The sequence below is a fragment of the Pelodiscus sinensis genome, chromosome 5 (assembly GCF_052426305.1).
Source record: "Pelodiscus sinensis isolate ZL-2025 chromosome 5, ASM5242630v1, whole genome shotgun sequence".
Classification (NCBI taxonomy): domain Eukaryota; kingdom Metazoa; phylum Chordata; order Testudines; family Trionychidae; genus Pelodiscus; species Pelodiscus sinensis.
In genome coordinates, this window is record NC_143056.1 from 51,221,565 (window position 1) to 51,238,948 (window position 17,384).

Below are 17,384 nucleotides of genomic sequence, written 5' to 3' on the forward strand. Positions count from 1 at the left end.
GCTGCCGGGGCGGGGTCTCCCGTCCCGGGGCAGGTCCGCGGCCCTCGGTTGCTCCGGCCGGAGCCTTCTGGCCGCTGCTCCGCTGGGGCTGCCTGCGGGGAAGGAGAGAACTCCGCCAGCTCCCGTCCCCTCCTGGCTCTCTCCCCCCTCTCTCTCCTTCCCGCCACCCTTTTGAATAGGCGCGTCGGGTACGTCCTCCCCTGCTGCGCTGCCGCCGCTCGTGCCCCCCGCGGTGCTAGTGCCTGCCACGGGCGGCGTATCCGCAGCCGCGGTTCCCCGCTCGTCTGCGAGCTTGCTCTGCCCTCCGACAGCCGGAGGGCCAGCTTCCCCTGGGTGCTCCGCTGCCTCCTTGCCGCGCGCTGCCCTAGGGCTGCGGCTGTCAGTGCGGGGAAAGTTTTCCCCGTCACACCCCTCCCCTCCTGGTTCCTCCGTAGTCTCCTCCCCCGCTCCCAGGCCCACGCAGCGTGACAAAAAGTCCGCGTTTGCGTGAGTTTGCCCTGCCTTGTATACAATCGTGTATTTGTATTGCTGCAAAAATAGGTACCACCTCATTATGCGCGGGTTGGACTTGCGCATGTTATGCATCCACTGCAGGGGCGCGTGGTCTGTCATTAGTTGGAACGGGCTTCCCAGCAAGTAATATCGGAGGGCCTCCACCGCCCACTGCACGGCCAGGGCCTCCCTTTCTATGGTTGAATACGCTTGCTCGCGTGGCAGCAGCTTGCAGCTTAGGTACTGGATTGGTTTTTCTGCACCGTCTTGTTGCTGGGCCAGCACCGCCCCCAGGCCCATGCCAGAGGCATCGGTTTGCACCAGAAATGGCTTTGTAAAGTCTGGTTGCGCGAGCACTGGGGCTCGTGTTAGGGCCTGCTTCAGCTGCTGGAATGCCTTTTCACATTGCGGAGACCAGCCCACTTTCTGGGGGAGCCGCCCTTTGTCAGGTCCGTCAGGGGGGCGGCTATCGTGGCGAAGTGTGGTATAAACCGCCGGTAGTATCCGGCGAGGCCCAAGAATTGCCGGACTTGCTTCTTCGTTGTTGGGACCTGGTGGTCTCGCACCGCCTTCACCTTGTCCACTTGGGGTTTTAGTCGCCCATTCCCTACGACGTAGCCTAAGTAGGCCACTTTGCTCTGTCCAAACGTACATTTGCTGGGGTTCGCGGTTAGCCGCGCGTTCTCCAGAGTCTTCAGAATTGCCCGTATGTGGCCCAGGTGGTCTTCCCATGATGTACTGTAAATCACCACATCGTCAATGTATGCAGCAGCGTAGCTCCGGTGCTCTTCCAGGAGGTGGTCCATCAGCTGCTGGAAGGTTGCCGCGGCCCCGTTTAACCCGAACGGCATGGTGAGGAAGTGGTAAAGCCCAAAGGTTGTCGCGAACGCGGTCTTTTCTTGGGACGCGGGTGTGAGGGGGATCTGCCAGTAGCCCCTTGTTAGGTCTAGCGTCGTCAGGTATCGGGCCTTCCACAGCCTTTCCAGCAGCTCCTCCGTTCGGGGCATCAGGTAAGCATCAAATTTGGAAAGGGCGTTGACTTTCCAGAAGTCTATGCAAAACCATAGGGTCCCATCCCTCATGGGCACCAGGACTATCGGGCTACGCCATTCGCTCCTGGACTTTTGGATTACTCCCATCTGTAGCATCTTCTGCAGCTCTTCCTGCACCGTCCCGCATAGCTTCCTGGGGAGGGGCCGGAGGGGTTCCCGCACTTTCTGTCCTGGTGCCGTCTGAATGTGGTGGCAGGCCACTGTGGTGCGCCCTGGCTGTGTCGACAATACTGCCGCGAATGCCCGGATGAGAGCCCGCATTTCTTCCTTCTGCACGCTCGTCAATGTGGGCCCGAGGGACATCTCCTCTTTAGGGGGGCTCAGGTCTCCTCCCCATGGCCCCAACTCGGGTTCCGTCGGCTGGGTAGTTACCAGCATGCTTTCTCGCGCATTCCACTTTTTTAAGAGGTTGACATGATAAATTTGAGTGTGTTTGCGCTTGCCCATCAACTGTATCTCATAGTCTACGGGTCCAACCCGACGCAGTACCTCGTAGGGGCCCTGCCATTTCACCATTAGTTTGGAGTCTGCCGTCAGCAGGAGAAGTAGCACTCTGTCCCTGGGTACGAAGACTCACCAGCCACTTTCAGTCTTTTGCGCAGCTCGAGGATATAGTGGACTGTTCCTTTCATGCGGGTGTCCTGCTCCTCCCACCCCTCCTTCAGGAGGTCTAGGATGCCTCTCGGCTGTCTGCTGTATAAAAGTTCAAATGGCGAGAAGCCGGTTGAAGCCTGTTGCACCTCCCGCACCGTGAACAGCAGGGCGGGCAGGAAAAGATCCCACTCCCAAGGATCTACTCCCACAAACCTTTTCAGCATTGCTTTTAACGTCTTATTAAAACGCTCCCTGAGCCCGTCCATCTGGGGGTGGTAGACAGAGGTCCGAAGCTTTTTTACCTGGAACAACTTGCATAATTCGGCCACGACTCGCCCGGACACGTTTGTCCCTTGGTCTGTAAGTATTTCACGGGGTATGCCGGCGCGGGCAAAAATCTTTACCAACTCCGCCCCCAGCCCTGGGGCCTTGGTGTTCCGCAGAGGTACTGCCTCTGGGTAGCGGGTCGCGTAATCTATGAGGACTAGTATATACTGGTTACCTCTTTTGGATCGCTCAAGCGGCCCCACCAGGTCCAAAGCCACTCGCTCGAATGGGGTGTCCACTACTGGGAGGGGTACCAGAGGGGCTCTGGGCACCCCCCTATTCCTAGCATGCTGGCACTCTGGGCAGGAGGTACAGAAGTCTTTGATCTCCTTATGTACCCCGGGCCAGTAGAATCGTTGCAGCACCCTTTGTGATGTCTTTTCTATTCCTAAGTGGCCGGCCCACGGATTAGCATGGGCTAGGTCTAGCACCTGCCACCTAAATCGCGCCGGGACTAGTAGCTACCAGGTCTCGCCCCTCTCCCCCGGCCGGGCGGTCACCCGATACAGCCGGTCCGCTCTTACCTCGAACTGAGGGTTCTTTCCCGGCTGGGGTCCGGCGGGCACTTCCGACCGGGCTCGTTCCCATGCGTGGATGAGGGAGTTGTCCTCTCGCTGCTCCCGCAGGAAGTCCTCTCCTTCTCCCATCTCGCCCGCCGGATTTCCTCGTGGTGCGGCCTCCCCTGCCTGAGCTTCTGCTGGCCCGCTCCGGCTCCTGGAGTCCTGGGGTGCGGTGGGCGTTGCCCCGCCCTGGGCCTGGCCCCATCGCTGGACTGCCCGCCGGAAACCTGGCCAATCCCATCCCAGGATCACGGGGTAAGCCAGTCTCGGGGCCACCGCCACCCGGCAGCGGGCTTGGCACGCCCCGTCCCGGATATACGCCCACCGGGTAGGGTACCACCGTGTCTCCCCGTGAATGCATTGTACTGTCATGGGAGGACCCCCGTCCCTGCCCTTCGGTATTCCCTCGTCTCGCACTAGGGTTTGTTACAGCCCGAGTCCACCAGGGCCCAGGTCGCCTCTCCGTCTAGGCTTACCTGGATAGTAATCCGGGCCGGCCTACGTCGTGGAGGTTCCTTCTCGGCGGCCGCTGCCCGCCCAAACGAACAGTCCATGAAGGGGCACTCCCGGCAGAAATGCCCTTCTTGGCCACACTCGAAGCACGCGCCCCGCTTTGCACTTTCCACTGGCCAGGATGGTGGTTCCCCAGCCCCTCCATGTGTCGTCGCCTCTGGGCTCCCCGGGCCTCCTGGCCCGGTTCCGCTCTCCCCGCATGCCCAGGAGATGGGGGGCCCTCGCCCCTACTCCACGGCCTTTGGTGGGGCGTGCCCGCCCAGTGGGCGCGGGTCCCCGGCCTGGGGTCTTGGCGCCTTGACCGCTGTCTCCGTCCCCTTCTGTGGCCAGGTAGTTCTCCATGATCTACACGGCTTCTCCAAGCGTCATGGGCTGGTGTCGCTGTACCCACGTATGTCCCTCGGGTGGTAGGATCTGCAAGAACTGGTCTAGGACAATCATGTCCACCACCTGGGTGGCTGTCCGCCGCTCGGGATCCAACCAGTGGGTGGCAGCCTCTTTTAGCCGCTGGACCACCGCCCGCGGGCGCTTCCCTGGTCGGTAATTCTCGGCTCGAAATTTTTGCCTATGGGTCTCGGGCGTCACTCCTGCTTGGTCAAGTATAGCCTCCTTCACCTTATGTTAATGTAGGGCGTCTCGTGCAGCCAATCCCCTATATGCCACCGGTGCGGGGCCCGTAAGATAGGGTGCCAACAACGTTGCCCACTGTTCCTCTGGCCAGTGGGAGGCCATGGCCACCCTCTCACACGTAACTAGGAAGGCCTCTGGGTCGTCCTCGGCCGTCATTTTTACGAGCCACAACGGCAGCGCCAGGGCTGCTCCGATAGCCCCCCCCCAGGGCCGTAGGCCCTCCTGTCCCCGACTCCTGCTGCTTTTGCTGGTGCTCTGGAACCTCCCGCACCAGCTGTTGCAGATCGGTAAGTTGCTGCAGCAGCTGCGTCATCTGCTGCTGCTGCTGCTTCTGCTGCTGGTTTTCGACCAGCCATTTCAGCAGCTCCCCTACCTCCATTTTGCCTTGCTACCGTGCTCCTAATTCGACCCCCTCACCTGGGTTTATAAAAACAAAAACAAATTTTTTTGGAGGGGAGTCACCCTACCGTGATTGTGCCCACATTCTCCACCAGTGTGGTGAGGCCGTTCCTGTCGCCGTTCCTGTTACCTCTCGCACCCCCAGTCCTTGTCCCCTTCAATCCGCCGCCGGGCCACCAGTTTGTCGGCCTCCCGAGAATTTGTTCCCTGACCGCACTCACGGGATGCCGGGGCCGGAACGTCCTCACCCGCGCTCGGCTCCCTTCGGCCCGCGGGTGCGTTGGTCACTGGGCTCCACTCCCAGCAACAGTCCCCGAGCCGCTGGACCGGGGTCTCCCGTCCCGGGGTGGGTCCGCAGCCCTCGGTTGCTCCGGCCGGAGCCTTCTGGCCGCTGCTTCGCTGGGGCTGCCTGCGGGGAAGGAGAGAACTCCGCCAGCTCCCGTCCCCTCCTGGCTCTCTCTCCCCTTCCCGCCGCCCTTTTGAATAGGCGCGCCGGGTACGTCCTCCCCCGCCACGCTGCCTCCGCTCGTGCCCCCCGCGGTCCTTGTGCCCGCCGCGGGCGGCGCGTCCGCAGCTGCAGTTCCCCGCTCGGCTGCGAGCTCGCTCTGCCCTCCGACCGCCGAACGGCCGGCTTCCCCTGGGCGCTCTGCTGCCTCCCTGCCGCGCGCTGCCCTAGGGCTGCAGCTGTCAGTGTGGGGAACGTCTTCCCCGTCTCAGTAGTATTAATTTAATTTTTTCAGCAGCGAATCTTAGATCCTTTCACTTTCTCATAAATGGCTTTTCTCCCCTTTCCTCTTTTTACAACCAATCTAGGTATCTTCAGGAAGTAGGTTATACGGACACAATACTGGATGTACGGTCCCAGAGGGTAAGGTCTTTACTTGGGCTCTCCAGTTCAGAACCAAATGGCTCAGTGGAGACGAAGAACTTAGAACAGATCCTTAATGGAGGTGAATCCCTTTCATCTAAGCAAAAGGGACAGGAAACCAAAAGGTAGGCAAAGAGATGTGAAATCTTGTTATGCTTGATAATTGGCTAACATGTTCTATTTATAAAGTCAACAGGGAGTCTGGTGGCACCTTGGGAACAATATATTGTTAGTCTTTAAGGCGCCACTAGTCTCAGGTGGGCTCAAATTTTTTTTCTTCTGGTCAGTGATACTTTAATTATATCATCCAAATATTGTAGCCATGTGAGTGCATTATAACCTGAAAGTAAGTATATTTTTCAGATGAATCCACTTGTACTGTGAAATAAAATTGCATTGTGATTTTTGTTTCAGCTTTAATAATTTAAATTTGCATTATTAACATAAGGAATGGTTTTAAATTCTGCCATATATGTTCAGAGGTGCTTTTCTCTTCCTGTCATCTCATAGATTTATATGGATAAAGTTTTTCTGGATTTTGTTTGCTGACTTCTTAAAACCTTTATCAGTTAGTTATATTTGACTTAGTCAATACCCTAAATCACTTCTCTGTAAGTCAGCTAGTTAATTTGATCACTTTTTTTGTTCGTTTTTTCACCATAGGAACTCTGGTGATGTTCTTGAAACATTTAATTTCTTAGAAAATGCAGATGATAGTGATGAAGAAGAAGAAAATGACATGATAGAAGATATTGCAGATGGAAAAGAAAAGCATCGGATAAATAAAAAACACAAAGTAAAGATATTTTACTGTTGCATTTTGGTCACGTACATCTGACATATTGAAAGCAGGACTTATGAAATGTAGCCTGGTGGAAGCCCATGTTTTAAATAGACATCAATAAATTATGTTGAAATAGTTACTCTTATTTTATCTGTATGGTATGTAAGTGGACATGTGATATCAATATGTTTTAATGTAGCTCCTATAATATACAGTATTTTTTCATCTTCTACTCCTGGAGATTTTTTCACACCTGCAGCATATCAGAAAAATCCTTCCCCCCTTCGCTGAATCCCTTTGCTTCCTTGCAGATGTTTCAATGGGGAAGCAGAAAGAAGCTGCATGAGACAGTGCTCACTTACCCCTCCTGGCAACTGACACAACATGTCTGTTCAGGCACTTGGGGGGCGGTGGGGGAGAGAGGTAAATCACTGGGGGGAGGAGGATCTGGGAATGCCCTGGCCACCTAATAGCCATAGTCGCTGCTGTAGAGGGAGGAGGAGGAGGAGGACTAAGATAGATTTCCCACTTCCCCTTCCCCTTCCCCTTCCCTTCACATAGCAGATTGGGTGGATCAGATCAAGCCCCAGAAACTTTCTCTGGCTGCAGGAATCTGTGCATGGAGGTATATCTGAAACTGGGGGTGAGTGGGGTTCTAGGAGCAGAGGAGGATCCAGATGCTTGGAGGTTGGGCAGGTGAGGAGAGGAGCTGCCTTTACAGTGACCTTTCCCCCAAGAGCCTCTTCCATTTCAGGAGCCCTCACACACCCAAGCTTTCCCTCAAATTCACCTTCTGCATCAGGAGCACTCCATACCTCCACCCCACTGAACCCCAACCAGTTGCACCCTGACTACCATCCCATCAAGCCATAACGAAAATTTCTACAAAGTTCTGCATATTTGAGTTGTCAAAATAACACACATAACAATATCATCACATCATTTTCAATTATTTGCTATCAAGTATTTTGAAATGAATTATCGACATAATTGAAAACACTGTGATTATATTATGTTAATTTGAAAACAAAAATGCAGAATTTTGCAGAATTTTAAAATACTGTGCACAGAATATTTTCTTTTTTTCTTTTCACACAGAGTCCCTTCTGGAGTAATCTTCACAGATTTTACTAACATGTAATTAGGGCTTACACCATTTTTGTGAGTAGATGTGAGTACAGTAACTAGAATTGATATCAAAATCTTATTTTGCTTTTTGGTTTGCTTCCAGCACTTAGCGATGGAATAATTTTTGTGTTTTGTTACTCCTTGCAGAACTAGTTTTTTAGAACTTACTCTTTCTACCATTCATGACCTTATGACAATGACCTTGGTGACCTTATGACAATGTTCTCTGTACATCCAAGTATATTTGCTGTTCTCAATCTCATTGTCTCTGCCAGCCAGCAGTAAGATAGAGGTTTGTCCTGTTAGGAATGATTAACAGATTTAGTAAGAACTTTCATCTGGTCATAGAATTGCAATGATGAGCTCCCAAGACCCTCATCTATCTGCTTCTCAATTTAGTGATGATTTGTTTACTTTGTGGGTCCTCTGTAATGAGGGTGCTGTGTAAAAGTGTGTGTTTTAGAAAAAGCAAGGATTATCTGTAAGGAGGAGAAACTAAATGCTTTACGGCGAGCTTGGGAGAATATTCTATCAGGCTGCGTCTACACTAGGAATTTTGCCAGAAGAGGCAATGCAAATGAAGCGCAGATTAGCATTTTCTCAAGCTTCATTTGCACAATCTCTTACAATCCGTTTTTGCGCAAAAGGTTTTTGCGCAAAAACAAGTAGTGTGGATGTTTCCTTTTTTCACAAAACACTTATACCTCCTTTTTTGAGGCATAAGGATTTTATGCAAAAAGGAAATGTCCACACTGCTTGTTTTTGCACAAAAACCCTGTGCACAAAAATAGATCGGAAGAAATTATGCAAATGAAGCATGAGAAAATGCAAATCCGTGCTTCATTTGCATTGCTTCTTCTGGCAAAACTCGTCATGTAGACGTAGCCTCAGAGATGCAGGTTATGCCATCCTTGCAGATGGAAATGGTTTTTTCTGCTATCCCTAATGTTCTTGTGAAGTAGCTGTTTCTTCCTGAAACTTCCACCAGTCATTTAGTTTTTGTTGAATTTGTTTTCTTGTGTCAGTGGAATGGAGAGCTTGATGTTCTCACTAAAGTACTTTTCCGCATGATGGCCCTTTGGCTGCATTGTGTCTTGCTTTTTCCTCAATAGCGGGGAGGTTAGAGTCTCTGCTTGAGGTAAACTGAGCTTCTCAGTCTGCCTTGTCAGGACCTTGTTTTTTTTTTTTGGTTAAATGGTAGAAACTGAAATAACTTTAGTTGCACATACTTTGCTTTCTGCATTTTGTGCTTCAAAATGTTCTTCTCTTGGAAAAAAAAGTGCTCTTTAAAATGACCCAATTCCAGTCCTAACTCATTCTTAGACGAGTTTCTTCTTACTGGCAGAAAACTTGTTTACTTCTGTGATAGAAGTAATCTCTATGGAACACAGAATATATGTATTTTTTTTATCCACTTGCAGATTGGTAATGAAGGTTTAGCTGCAGACCTTACAGATGACCCTGATACTGAAGAAGCTCTGAAAGAATTTGATTTTTTAGTAACAGCAGAAGATGGAGAGGGAGCTGGAGAAGCAAGAAGTTCAGGGGATGGGACAGAATGGGGTAAGAAGCTAATAACAACAGGCGTTCAGCACTGTTGGATTACTTACTCTTAACAATACACTTATGAACTATAATACATCTTATTTAAAACAGAATGGATGTGTGGATGCTTGTGATGATCAGATGCTTCCCAAATAGGAGATAAGTAAGATATTGGGTGTTACAAATTTTATCCTACTACATATTGCAGTGCTAACAATTGCACTGTGGCTAACTTATTTCAAATGTGTTTTGTTGTTGAAGTCAGTTTCCCTCCACCCCGCATCTTCTGTATTCTTGATGCTCCTGATTTATAGTCTTGACAACCCCTCCATTCCTTTTTTCTGGATCTGGGGATTAACTTTTTCTTCTTCAGGGTCCAGCCTATTATTATTTTGTACCTGCCTGAGCAAAGTCAGTTCCTGAATCTAGATGTTTTAATTTGGTTTTGGTGTGGAGCTTTAATTTATGTATTGAGACCTGTGTTCAATTAATTTCTGCTATATAGATGAGAAGAATTATTAAATATAAATATAAATAACCTTGTTTCTTGTCAGACTTTTAGAATCTGAGGACTAATTTAATCTTTATTAATAGATTCAGAAAATAGGTAATCTTTATACTGCTAGTTCAGATTTTCTTCAGATAATGAAGTCAAATTACTAAAACCATTCTATGGGCTATAGAAAGCTCTAAATGACTCTCTAACGAAGTTTGAAACTTGTCTGGTATTTTTTTAAGAATGGTGTGTAAAGAAAAATGTGGTTGATTTGGGCTCCAAATATCCTTCAGCCTAATTGTATGGACATCTGTAGTTTTTAGTTGGTAAAAATCACCTCACACTTAAACAGAATTGACAGTCTTTGCTTGGGTAAAGCCCAGGACTGAAGTAACAGTGTTAGAGGTCAGGTCTGAAGAATTATGATGAATAATACAGGGGCTGCTTGTGAAAGTGGGCCCAATATTTGTCCTAATGTGCCATTCTTTTAGTGCGTTCTTTTCATAAACACTAAAATTGACTCAATTTTTAAAAGAATAATACATAACAATTAATTTACCAGATTTATTTCCTTAACTGCCTTTGTGCTAGATTTTTAGTCTAATTTGTCTAAGTGCTTTACTTTTAAATTCTTTGGTGGGCATTCTGAATGGCTGCTACTTAAGGAAACAAGCTGTCTAAACCCCTTACTGTATTAACTAAGAGAGAACAAAATGTCTTTATATGAAGTAATCTTTAAACTGTTGAATCGTTTGTCTTTCCATGTATCAAACAGATATTCCAGTTTGATGGTCTAAAGTTTTATATCAGTACATAATTATACATAATTACATTGTACGTTCAAGAAAAAACATAGAGCAAATTTCACATTTGAATGACTTTATCACAAGATAAAATACATCTTTTATTGTACCACAAAGCTAAAGACCAACAATCAAGTGCACATTGGTGATATTCCGTGTAATTTCTTGAAACTGAGGTCAAGTCTACAGAGAAGATTGACCTCTAGAAGCTAATCTTCTAACGTTTGATGTAATGGGTCTAGTGCAGACCCCCAAATCGAATTCTGAGGGTAGCCCCTGCCGGCATACTGTCCTCCTCATTCTGTGATGACATACTTTAAGCTGACTTGCCTGGTTTAGTTTAGACCAGCCTTAGTGTTTGACTTTCTGACATGATATACCTTAGTCCCAAATTATTGGATTATATTCTACATGATGGAACCTTTGCTACCCCTTCATACTACAGGTTGGACCTCCATGGACCGTCACTGTTGGGACCTGACAGGTCCCAAACACGAGAATTTTCTGGAGCAGGGAAGGTCTCCTGCCACCAGCTCCCAAGCTCATCACCTGCTGCTGGCAGGCTGCCCCATCAGGCACACTGCCTTTCCCTCCCCCACCTGAGAGGGCTGCTTGCCCAGCTGCTGCTGGCTCCTTGGGCAGCTGAAGAGGCAGCTGTGGGGCTCTGGCCCCAGACCTGTGCTCCAGTGGGCTGCTGAACTGCTCTAGCCCTGTGTCTGCTGCAAGGCATACTCTGTGGGCTGATGCCATGCCCCAGCTCCATGCAGGGCTCCTGCCCTGGCCCCATTCTTCAAGAAGCTGCCAGAGGACTGGTCCCATTCTGCTGCAAGGTTTCAACCTTAGTCCTGAGCTCCCGGGGGCTGCCACAGGGCTCCAGGGTTGCCCTGGGGCTCTTGCCCAGTACCAACCCATGTTGCTGGAGGCTGCGCAGGGCTCTGGCCCCAGTCTCATGCTGCCCAACCCGATTGTCCCAGTCTGGCTGGCCCTCCTGCCCTTAGGCTCCTGGGCTCTCTGGTCCAGGAGCATCTGTGGACCAGAGAGTGCCAGTTTTTGGAGGAACAATCTGTACCGCTTTTTATATCAGACATTTTATTAGTGTAGTGACTTTTGCACTGTTTTTATCTTTAACAGGTATTGTGTTTTACATATATTCTAATTTGGTACAAGATTTTTTTTTGTACTGTTTTTGCCTATAACATTATAAGGATTCTGACTTCAGTCTTCCCTTTAATCCAAAAACATGTATCTGCTACCCCCTCAAATTGGAGGTGGGCATATTTTTTGCAGTCTTGCACAATTGTCTTCCTATATGTATCTTTTGAATTGTGTATGCAGACATCCTGCACAGCTGGTGTTGATTCCAATTACACATTGAACCAGTTTTATAGGTACTAATATAGCTATTGACTTGGGTGCAGTTCCTTTTTATTTAACTTGAATAATTTGAGGATAGATTAAATCATGAACTCTTGGGATTAAATAAACATTTTCTTTCATAGTCTTAAAATATTAAAGATTTCCACTTAGTTTTATTTTGTGCAGTTTAAAGGTTTAAAACTTTATTTTGCATGGTATATTACAATATTCCAAAAATGATCCCACTTCAGTACTGTCTGTACCATGAATATATTTAATTTTTTTATCCTTATAAATAGCTTGCATAACCTTATTAGACTTTTTTATTAAGTTAAGATTACTTAAAGCTCCCCTCCCCCAGTTTCTGTAGTGATTCTCCTGGTAGTCTATAGTGATTGCTAGGGAATCCATGGGTTTTTCCCCCCTCCGAAATATTAGTATTATGTAAAACAGTGTCATGTCTTTCTTTACTTGTTTTGCCTCTTTCTTCTAAGCAATCTAAATCAACAGCAATCTGAGACAGGTCTCAGTTTTTTTGCTTGTTTAAATCATTCTTTTCCTTTGCGTCAAATGCTCTATTTTTCCTGTAAGTGTCTTTCACTTGCATGTAGAGTATGTTCATTTATATGTATCTATTATATTTATAGGTTATAATCTATGTATAGGTAAAATTATGAAGTTTAACTTGATTTTTACAGAAGTTCTGTTCCATTTGTTTCTCTTGTATCCCTTATTCCTAGTTTTTATTAACCTTAATTTTTTTTGTTTACTTTTAAGCACATCCTCCTTGCTGCTTTGTTATCCTCATAGCTTACTTTTTTCTTTTTGTTTCATTGGTTGGACATGTACAATCCAGTGGTTTGTATGCCTTATGTATGTACATTCATTTTAGTATATAACACTTATTTCCTTATTGTATTATTTTCCCAGATTTTTTACTTGCTTCCTGTGTGTGCAGGCCTCCAGACCTATGACAAGGACTTGCTTTGGTGTCACTCCAGTTTAGGTGGACTAACTTTTAATTATTTTTTTTTATAATTCTGGGTACAGATTAACTCCAAAGAGCCATAGCTTTTGCCATGTGATCAAGTGGCAGCTATATTCAAGATACATTTTTCTCAGAGGCGTCTTCTGAAAACCAACCATTGGCTTCATCACCCTGTAGCAGTATTTCATGAACATTGAACTCAGTTGCAAACATTGTTCCCTTTTAATTATGTGTTTAATTTTATAGTTATCGCATATTGGGGTTTGCATCCCCCTTTCACGCAACACATTTTGCTAATTGACCTTCAAAATTGTGAAAGATGAGAAAATTCAAGCTATATTAAATAAAGAGGAAGAAAAAGAAATTTACAAAGCCTTCAGAGGGGTGGAGAATGTCAGATGAAAATATTTTCACTCATTTCTTATATGGCAAACATGGTAGTTTTTAATTATAATTTCACATTTGTTTTGTCCAATTGGAGAGAAATGGAGAAAGTAAATATATAAAACATATTGTAAGATTCTTAAGGGGCAGATCAGTCTAATATCTAATTACCACAGGTATATGCATGAATATATTGAAGCTCTGTGAGACAAGGAACTATTCTCTATTTATAGAAGATAAATTGAGGCTCAGAGAGTAAACTTGCCACTTTAGGAAATCTGAAGAGAGGCATGAACAGGGCCCACATTTTGCATCAAGTTTGGTATCTTAACCAAAAGGATATCCTTTCTGGTCTAAATAGGACTGACTAATAACTGTCAAGATTTTCTATGTCTCAATGCTAGCCTATAATATTTTATTCCAAAAAACAGTGGAGGAAAATGGTTGTATTTAAAAATTAACTATTTACTGGACTTCTGTTCTTGAAATTTAGGATTTTTCCAAATATTTTAAGTCCCGAAATGGTGCCCATGCATCATGCGTAACTTGAGGACTTGAATGTGTGGGAAACCTTTGAAAAATTCTGACACAAGTTATTTATTAGAGATACTTCTTTTAATCAAGTGCTCTGTCCTGTCTGTACTTTGTAGTGCTCCTTTTGAACATTTATCCATCCCAGAAATGAGGTGATCAGTTTGTGACATCAGAATCATTCTGTGGAGACTGATACCATAAACATAATTAATTACAAGAATTAATCTACTTCATTTTGTGAGAAAATTGTTCTAACCAGAATACCTTCAATAATAATTGATGAGAACCAAGAAGATTTTTAAAAAACACATTTTTATTTTGCTTTGTGTTTACATATTTTCTCTCGGCTTTAATTTATGCTAAAGTTTTTATTTTAAAATTACATTTACTTTACTTAGCTGCCATTTTCCTTTCTTTCCCTAATTACTGTACTGATTTTCCAATTAAACAGGGATTTGTAAATGTTGGCTAACAATAGTATGGGTTCCTTTTATTTGCAGACACATTTACTATGTTGCAAAAACAAAAAGATGAGCTTTAAAAAAGTTACAATAGAGTCTTGTCTTTCTACTAATTGTAATTCAAGATTAGAAGGAATGTAATGGAGTGTCATACTGTCTTAACTTTTGAATTTTTTTTTATTAACCTTCATATGCAATGTTGTATGTGAAATTGTATGCGTCTTTCTGGTAACATTTATGCATCATGCCCCTATATTGATAAAGCCCTAATATATTGTGCATGTAGGATTAGAGTGTGAGAGGATGCATGGTTGGTTTTTTCATTAATAAAACGGCACTTACATACTTACTCAACTTGCACTTTTATGAATTGTAGAGCATGAAATATATTTATTTGCTTATTCAAAGCTGGCTGAATAATTTCTTAACATTGTCTTTCTAAAGATGCAGTAACGTTAAGTGCGTTAGATACCTTTGTGTATTTGGTAATGTCAATCCATTATTCAACATGAAACAGCTATTTAAAAAAACCTCAAATTGTTTTCTTATTGGTAACAAAATTAGCATTCATGATATTCAGATGTAATTATGGTAAATAATTTAGTGAAAACTTTATAAAATGGGATTTAATGCGATTTACTTTATAAATTGAAACTGACAAAACTAAGACTGCACCTTTAAAATATTCTCAAATATAATCTAAGAACTCTTTATTGATGATTATTTTAAGCTATAACAATCAATTGCCAACAGCTTGCATTGCCAACTGCTGATTTTTTTTCTTTTAATAATGTGCTGCATGTAGACAAAGATGACCTGTCCCCAACTGCTGAGGTTTGGGATGTAGACCAGGGACTAATAAGTAAACTGAAGGAACAGTACAAGAAGGAACGAAAGGGGAAGAAAGGGGTAAAGAGTAAGTGCAGATTCTGAATCTTGAAATGCAGTTCTTTTTATAATTTTGGAGGACAGTTTTTGTTTTTTCATTGAGTATTGTTTTCCATGATGGGGGCAACCAACTTTAACTTTCTACTTGCTAAATCTGATCATTCAAAAAAATATCACTTGTAAGAACAGAAATGTGAAAATGCTTATAAACATAAAAATCACGGGTTAAATAGGAAAAAAGAGCTAACTACCTTAAAATCTAGTACAGTGATACATTTTGAAAAGTCTTGGTTCTGGTAATGCTGTCTATAAAGTTCAGGAAAAGGCAGATAAATTTCTCCATTTGTAAAATTGAAAGATTCTTGAATCGATTTCTTTTTTGAACTTTGCTTTGAGTCATGATTAATTTACATCCCTGGATCCATATTTGTGTCTGTCTGCTAGAAAGCAGCACGAGAATAAAAAATAAGCCTTTAATGCAAGGGAAAGCAAGCATTTTTATGGCTTACTTTACAATATATTTTTGACTTGATATTGAAATTCATTCTTTCATGAAGCTAACATCCTTGTCCATATTAAAATACTGCCATTGGGAAGAAAGAATTTTAGTTCATATCACAAGTTGAAAGTACAAATATTATTATGTGAGTAAATTCTGTCAGATGAAATGAATGATGAATAAGACCTCCACTATGAAATATTTAAAATATTTAGAATTCCAGATTTTAATACTATGAACTATAAAATGATACATAATGCAATAGTATATAGAAATCAATTTGTTATATAAATCTGGTGTATCTTTGGAGTAACTCTATCGGCTGCAATATTTTTACGATATTGTATTTCAGAGCTATATTTGGACCAAAGTAATTTTACATAAGAGTTTAAAAAATTTTTAAAGCACTTAAGTTCTGTGTAGGTTCTAAATAAGAACTTAAATTAGACTGTACATTATTTTGAACATATGTTCATAGATTTATAGATTTCAAAGCTGGAAGTGACCACATCTAGTCTGATGCTAAAACAAATAATAGAAATTCCTTATAATTCCTAGAGCATATTTTTTACACAAACATCCCATCTTAATTTTAAAAATGTCAGTGATGGAGAATCAGTCATGATCTATGGTAAGGTGCTTCAATGTCTAATTACTCACACCATTAAAAATTTATGCCCTATTTCCAGTCTGAATCTAGCTTCAACTACTAGCCGTTTTATTGTATTGTAATTTTTTCTGGTAATTGGAAGTGCCCATTATTAAGTATTTGTTCTCCATGTAGATATTTAACCTGTAATGAAGTCACCCTTTAACCTTCCCTTTGTTAAGGTAAATAGATGGCTAATAGATTTTAAATATAAAGGAAAGTGTTTTTTCTGTAAATATTAAATCATGTAAAATGTTCAGATACTTAATGGTATTCTGGCTTTGTGTGTGAGCTCTAGTGCCACTTAATTTAGTTTGCACATGTTGATTGTTTTTAAAGTCTTGAATGACTTGCTTACGTAATAAGGTATAATTTTGTCAAGGTCAGAGGTAACTTAAATCTAAAAAAGGTTAAGTGTACTTATCTAGGTCCAAACTAAAAAAAGCAAATGGGTATGCACGTGGCATATAAACAGCCCGTTTGGCAATTAGCAGGCTTACGTGAACTATTTTGGAAATAGGTTTACAAATTTATTTTTGACTACCTACGTTGAGGTCTATCCTTAAAAAAAAATTGTCCCTTGTAATTTGGGTTCCTTTTTAACTTTCAGAGCTTTTCCTTCAGCTTGTGTGTACTACCCATAGTAACAAAGTTCATAAAAACACAGGTATCTTTCAGTTTCTCAAAACAATGAACTGATGTAATATAGTTATCTTAAAAATTTCGATTATATGTAAGATAACTGAATAGTAGGCTTTGAATCCTGCCATTTCTAACCCTCCACCTCCAACCCAGTGAAATTCTGTTGATTCAACTGAGTAGTTCCAAGAAGCATCGAGGACAGAGCAACTGTTGTGGAATATAGTAGGAGATGCAACTTCTGTAAGTCCCCAGAAGTTCTTACTCTGGTAGACCCCATATCGTCTCAGAAGGGGAAGAACAATGCAATGAGGAGAGTTTTAAACTAGTTTCTAAGGCAGTGGTCCCCAACCTTTCGGGGCTGCCAGGAGTCCAGGGGCAGGGCCACTCATGCGCCGGGCGTCCATGGGCGGGGGTGCTCACTCACCACGCACCTGGGAGCGGGGCCGCCCACACGCCTTGTGCCCGGGGCAGCACTGCGCATGTGCCGCGCACTGCGGAGGGGCCAGCCCAGATGATTCAGCAGGCGCACATAAATGCCCCGGCGGGGGCCATGGCGCCCGCGGGCACCACGTTGGGGACCACTATTCTAAGGGGTAGCTGACAAGCACACACAAAGGATATTGCTTATTCAGGCAGAGTAAAAGGGGAGGAGTTGCTATTTTATACATCAAGAATATGTATTCTGAGGTCCAGATAGTGGTGGAAGGGAGACTAGTTGAGAGTCTGTGGGTAAAGGTAAATGGGTTAAAAAATGGGGATGGCATTATGGCAGGGATCTACTCTAGTTCACCA

At 44.3% G+C, this 17,384-nt stretch overlaps 1 protein-coding gene across 4 annotated transcripts in view; it reads left to right on the forward strand.

Annotated features, from left to right (window-relative positions):
* The window catches only part of STRN3 (striatin 3), a 124,065-nt gene that overhangs the window by 46,343 nt on the left and 60,338 nt on the right, over window positions 1-17,384 (forward strand). For 2 of the 4 annotated variants that reach the window (XM_006116372.5, XM_075926980.2), the window contains exons 5-8: window positions 5,381-5,560; window positions 6,099-6,231; window positions 8,769-8,910; window positions 14,720-14,830. In XM_006116372.5, the coding sequence (XP_006116434.5) occupies window positions 5,381-5,560; window positions 6,099-6,231; window positions 8,769-8,910; window positions 14,720-14,830 (566 nt within the window). The remainder of the gene's footprint in view (window positions 1-5,380; window positions 5,561-6,098; window positions 6,232-8,768; window positions 8,911-14,719; window positions 14,831-17,384) is intronic. The other 2 variants (XM_075926978.2, XM_075926979.2) reach the window with 1 other exon arrangement.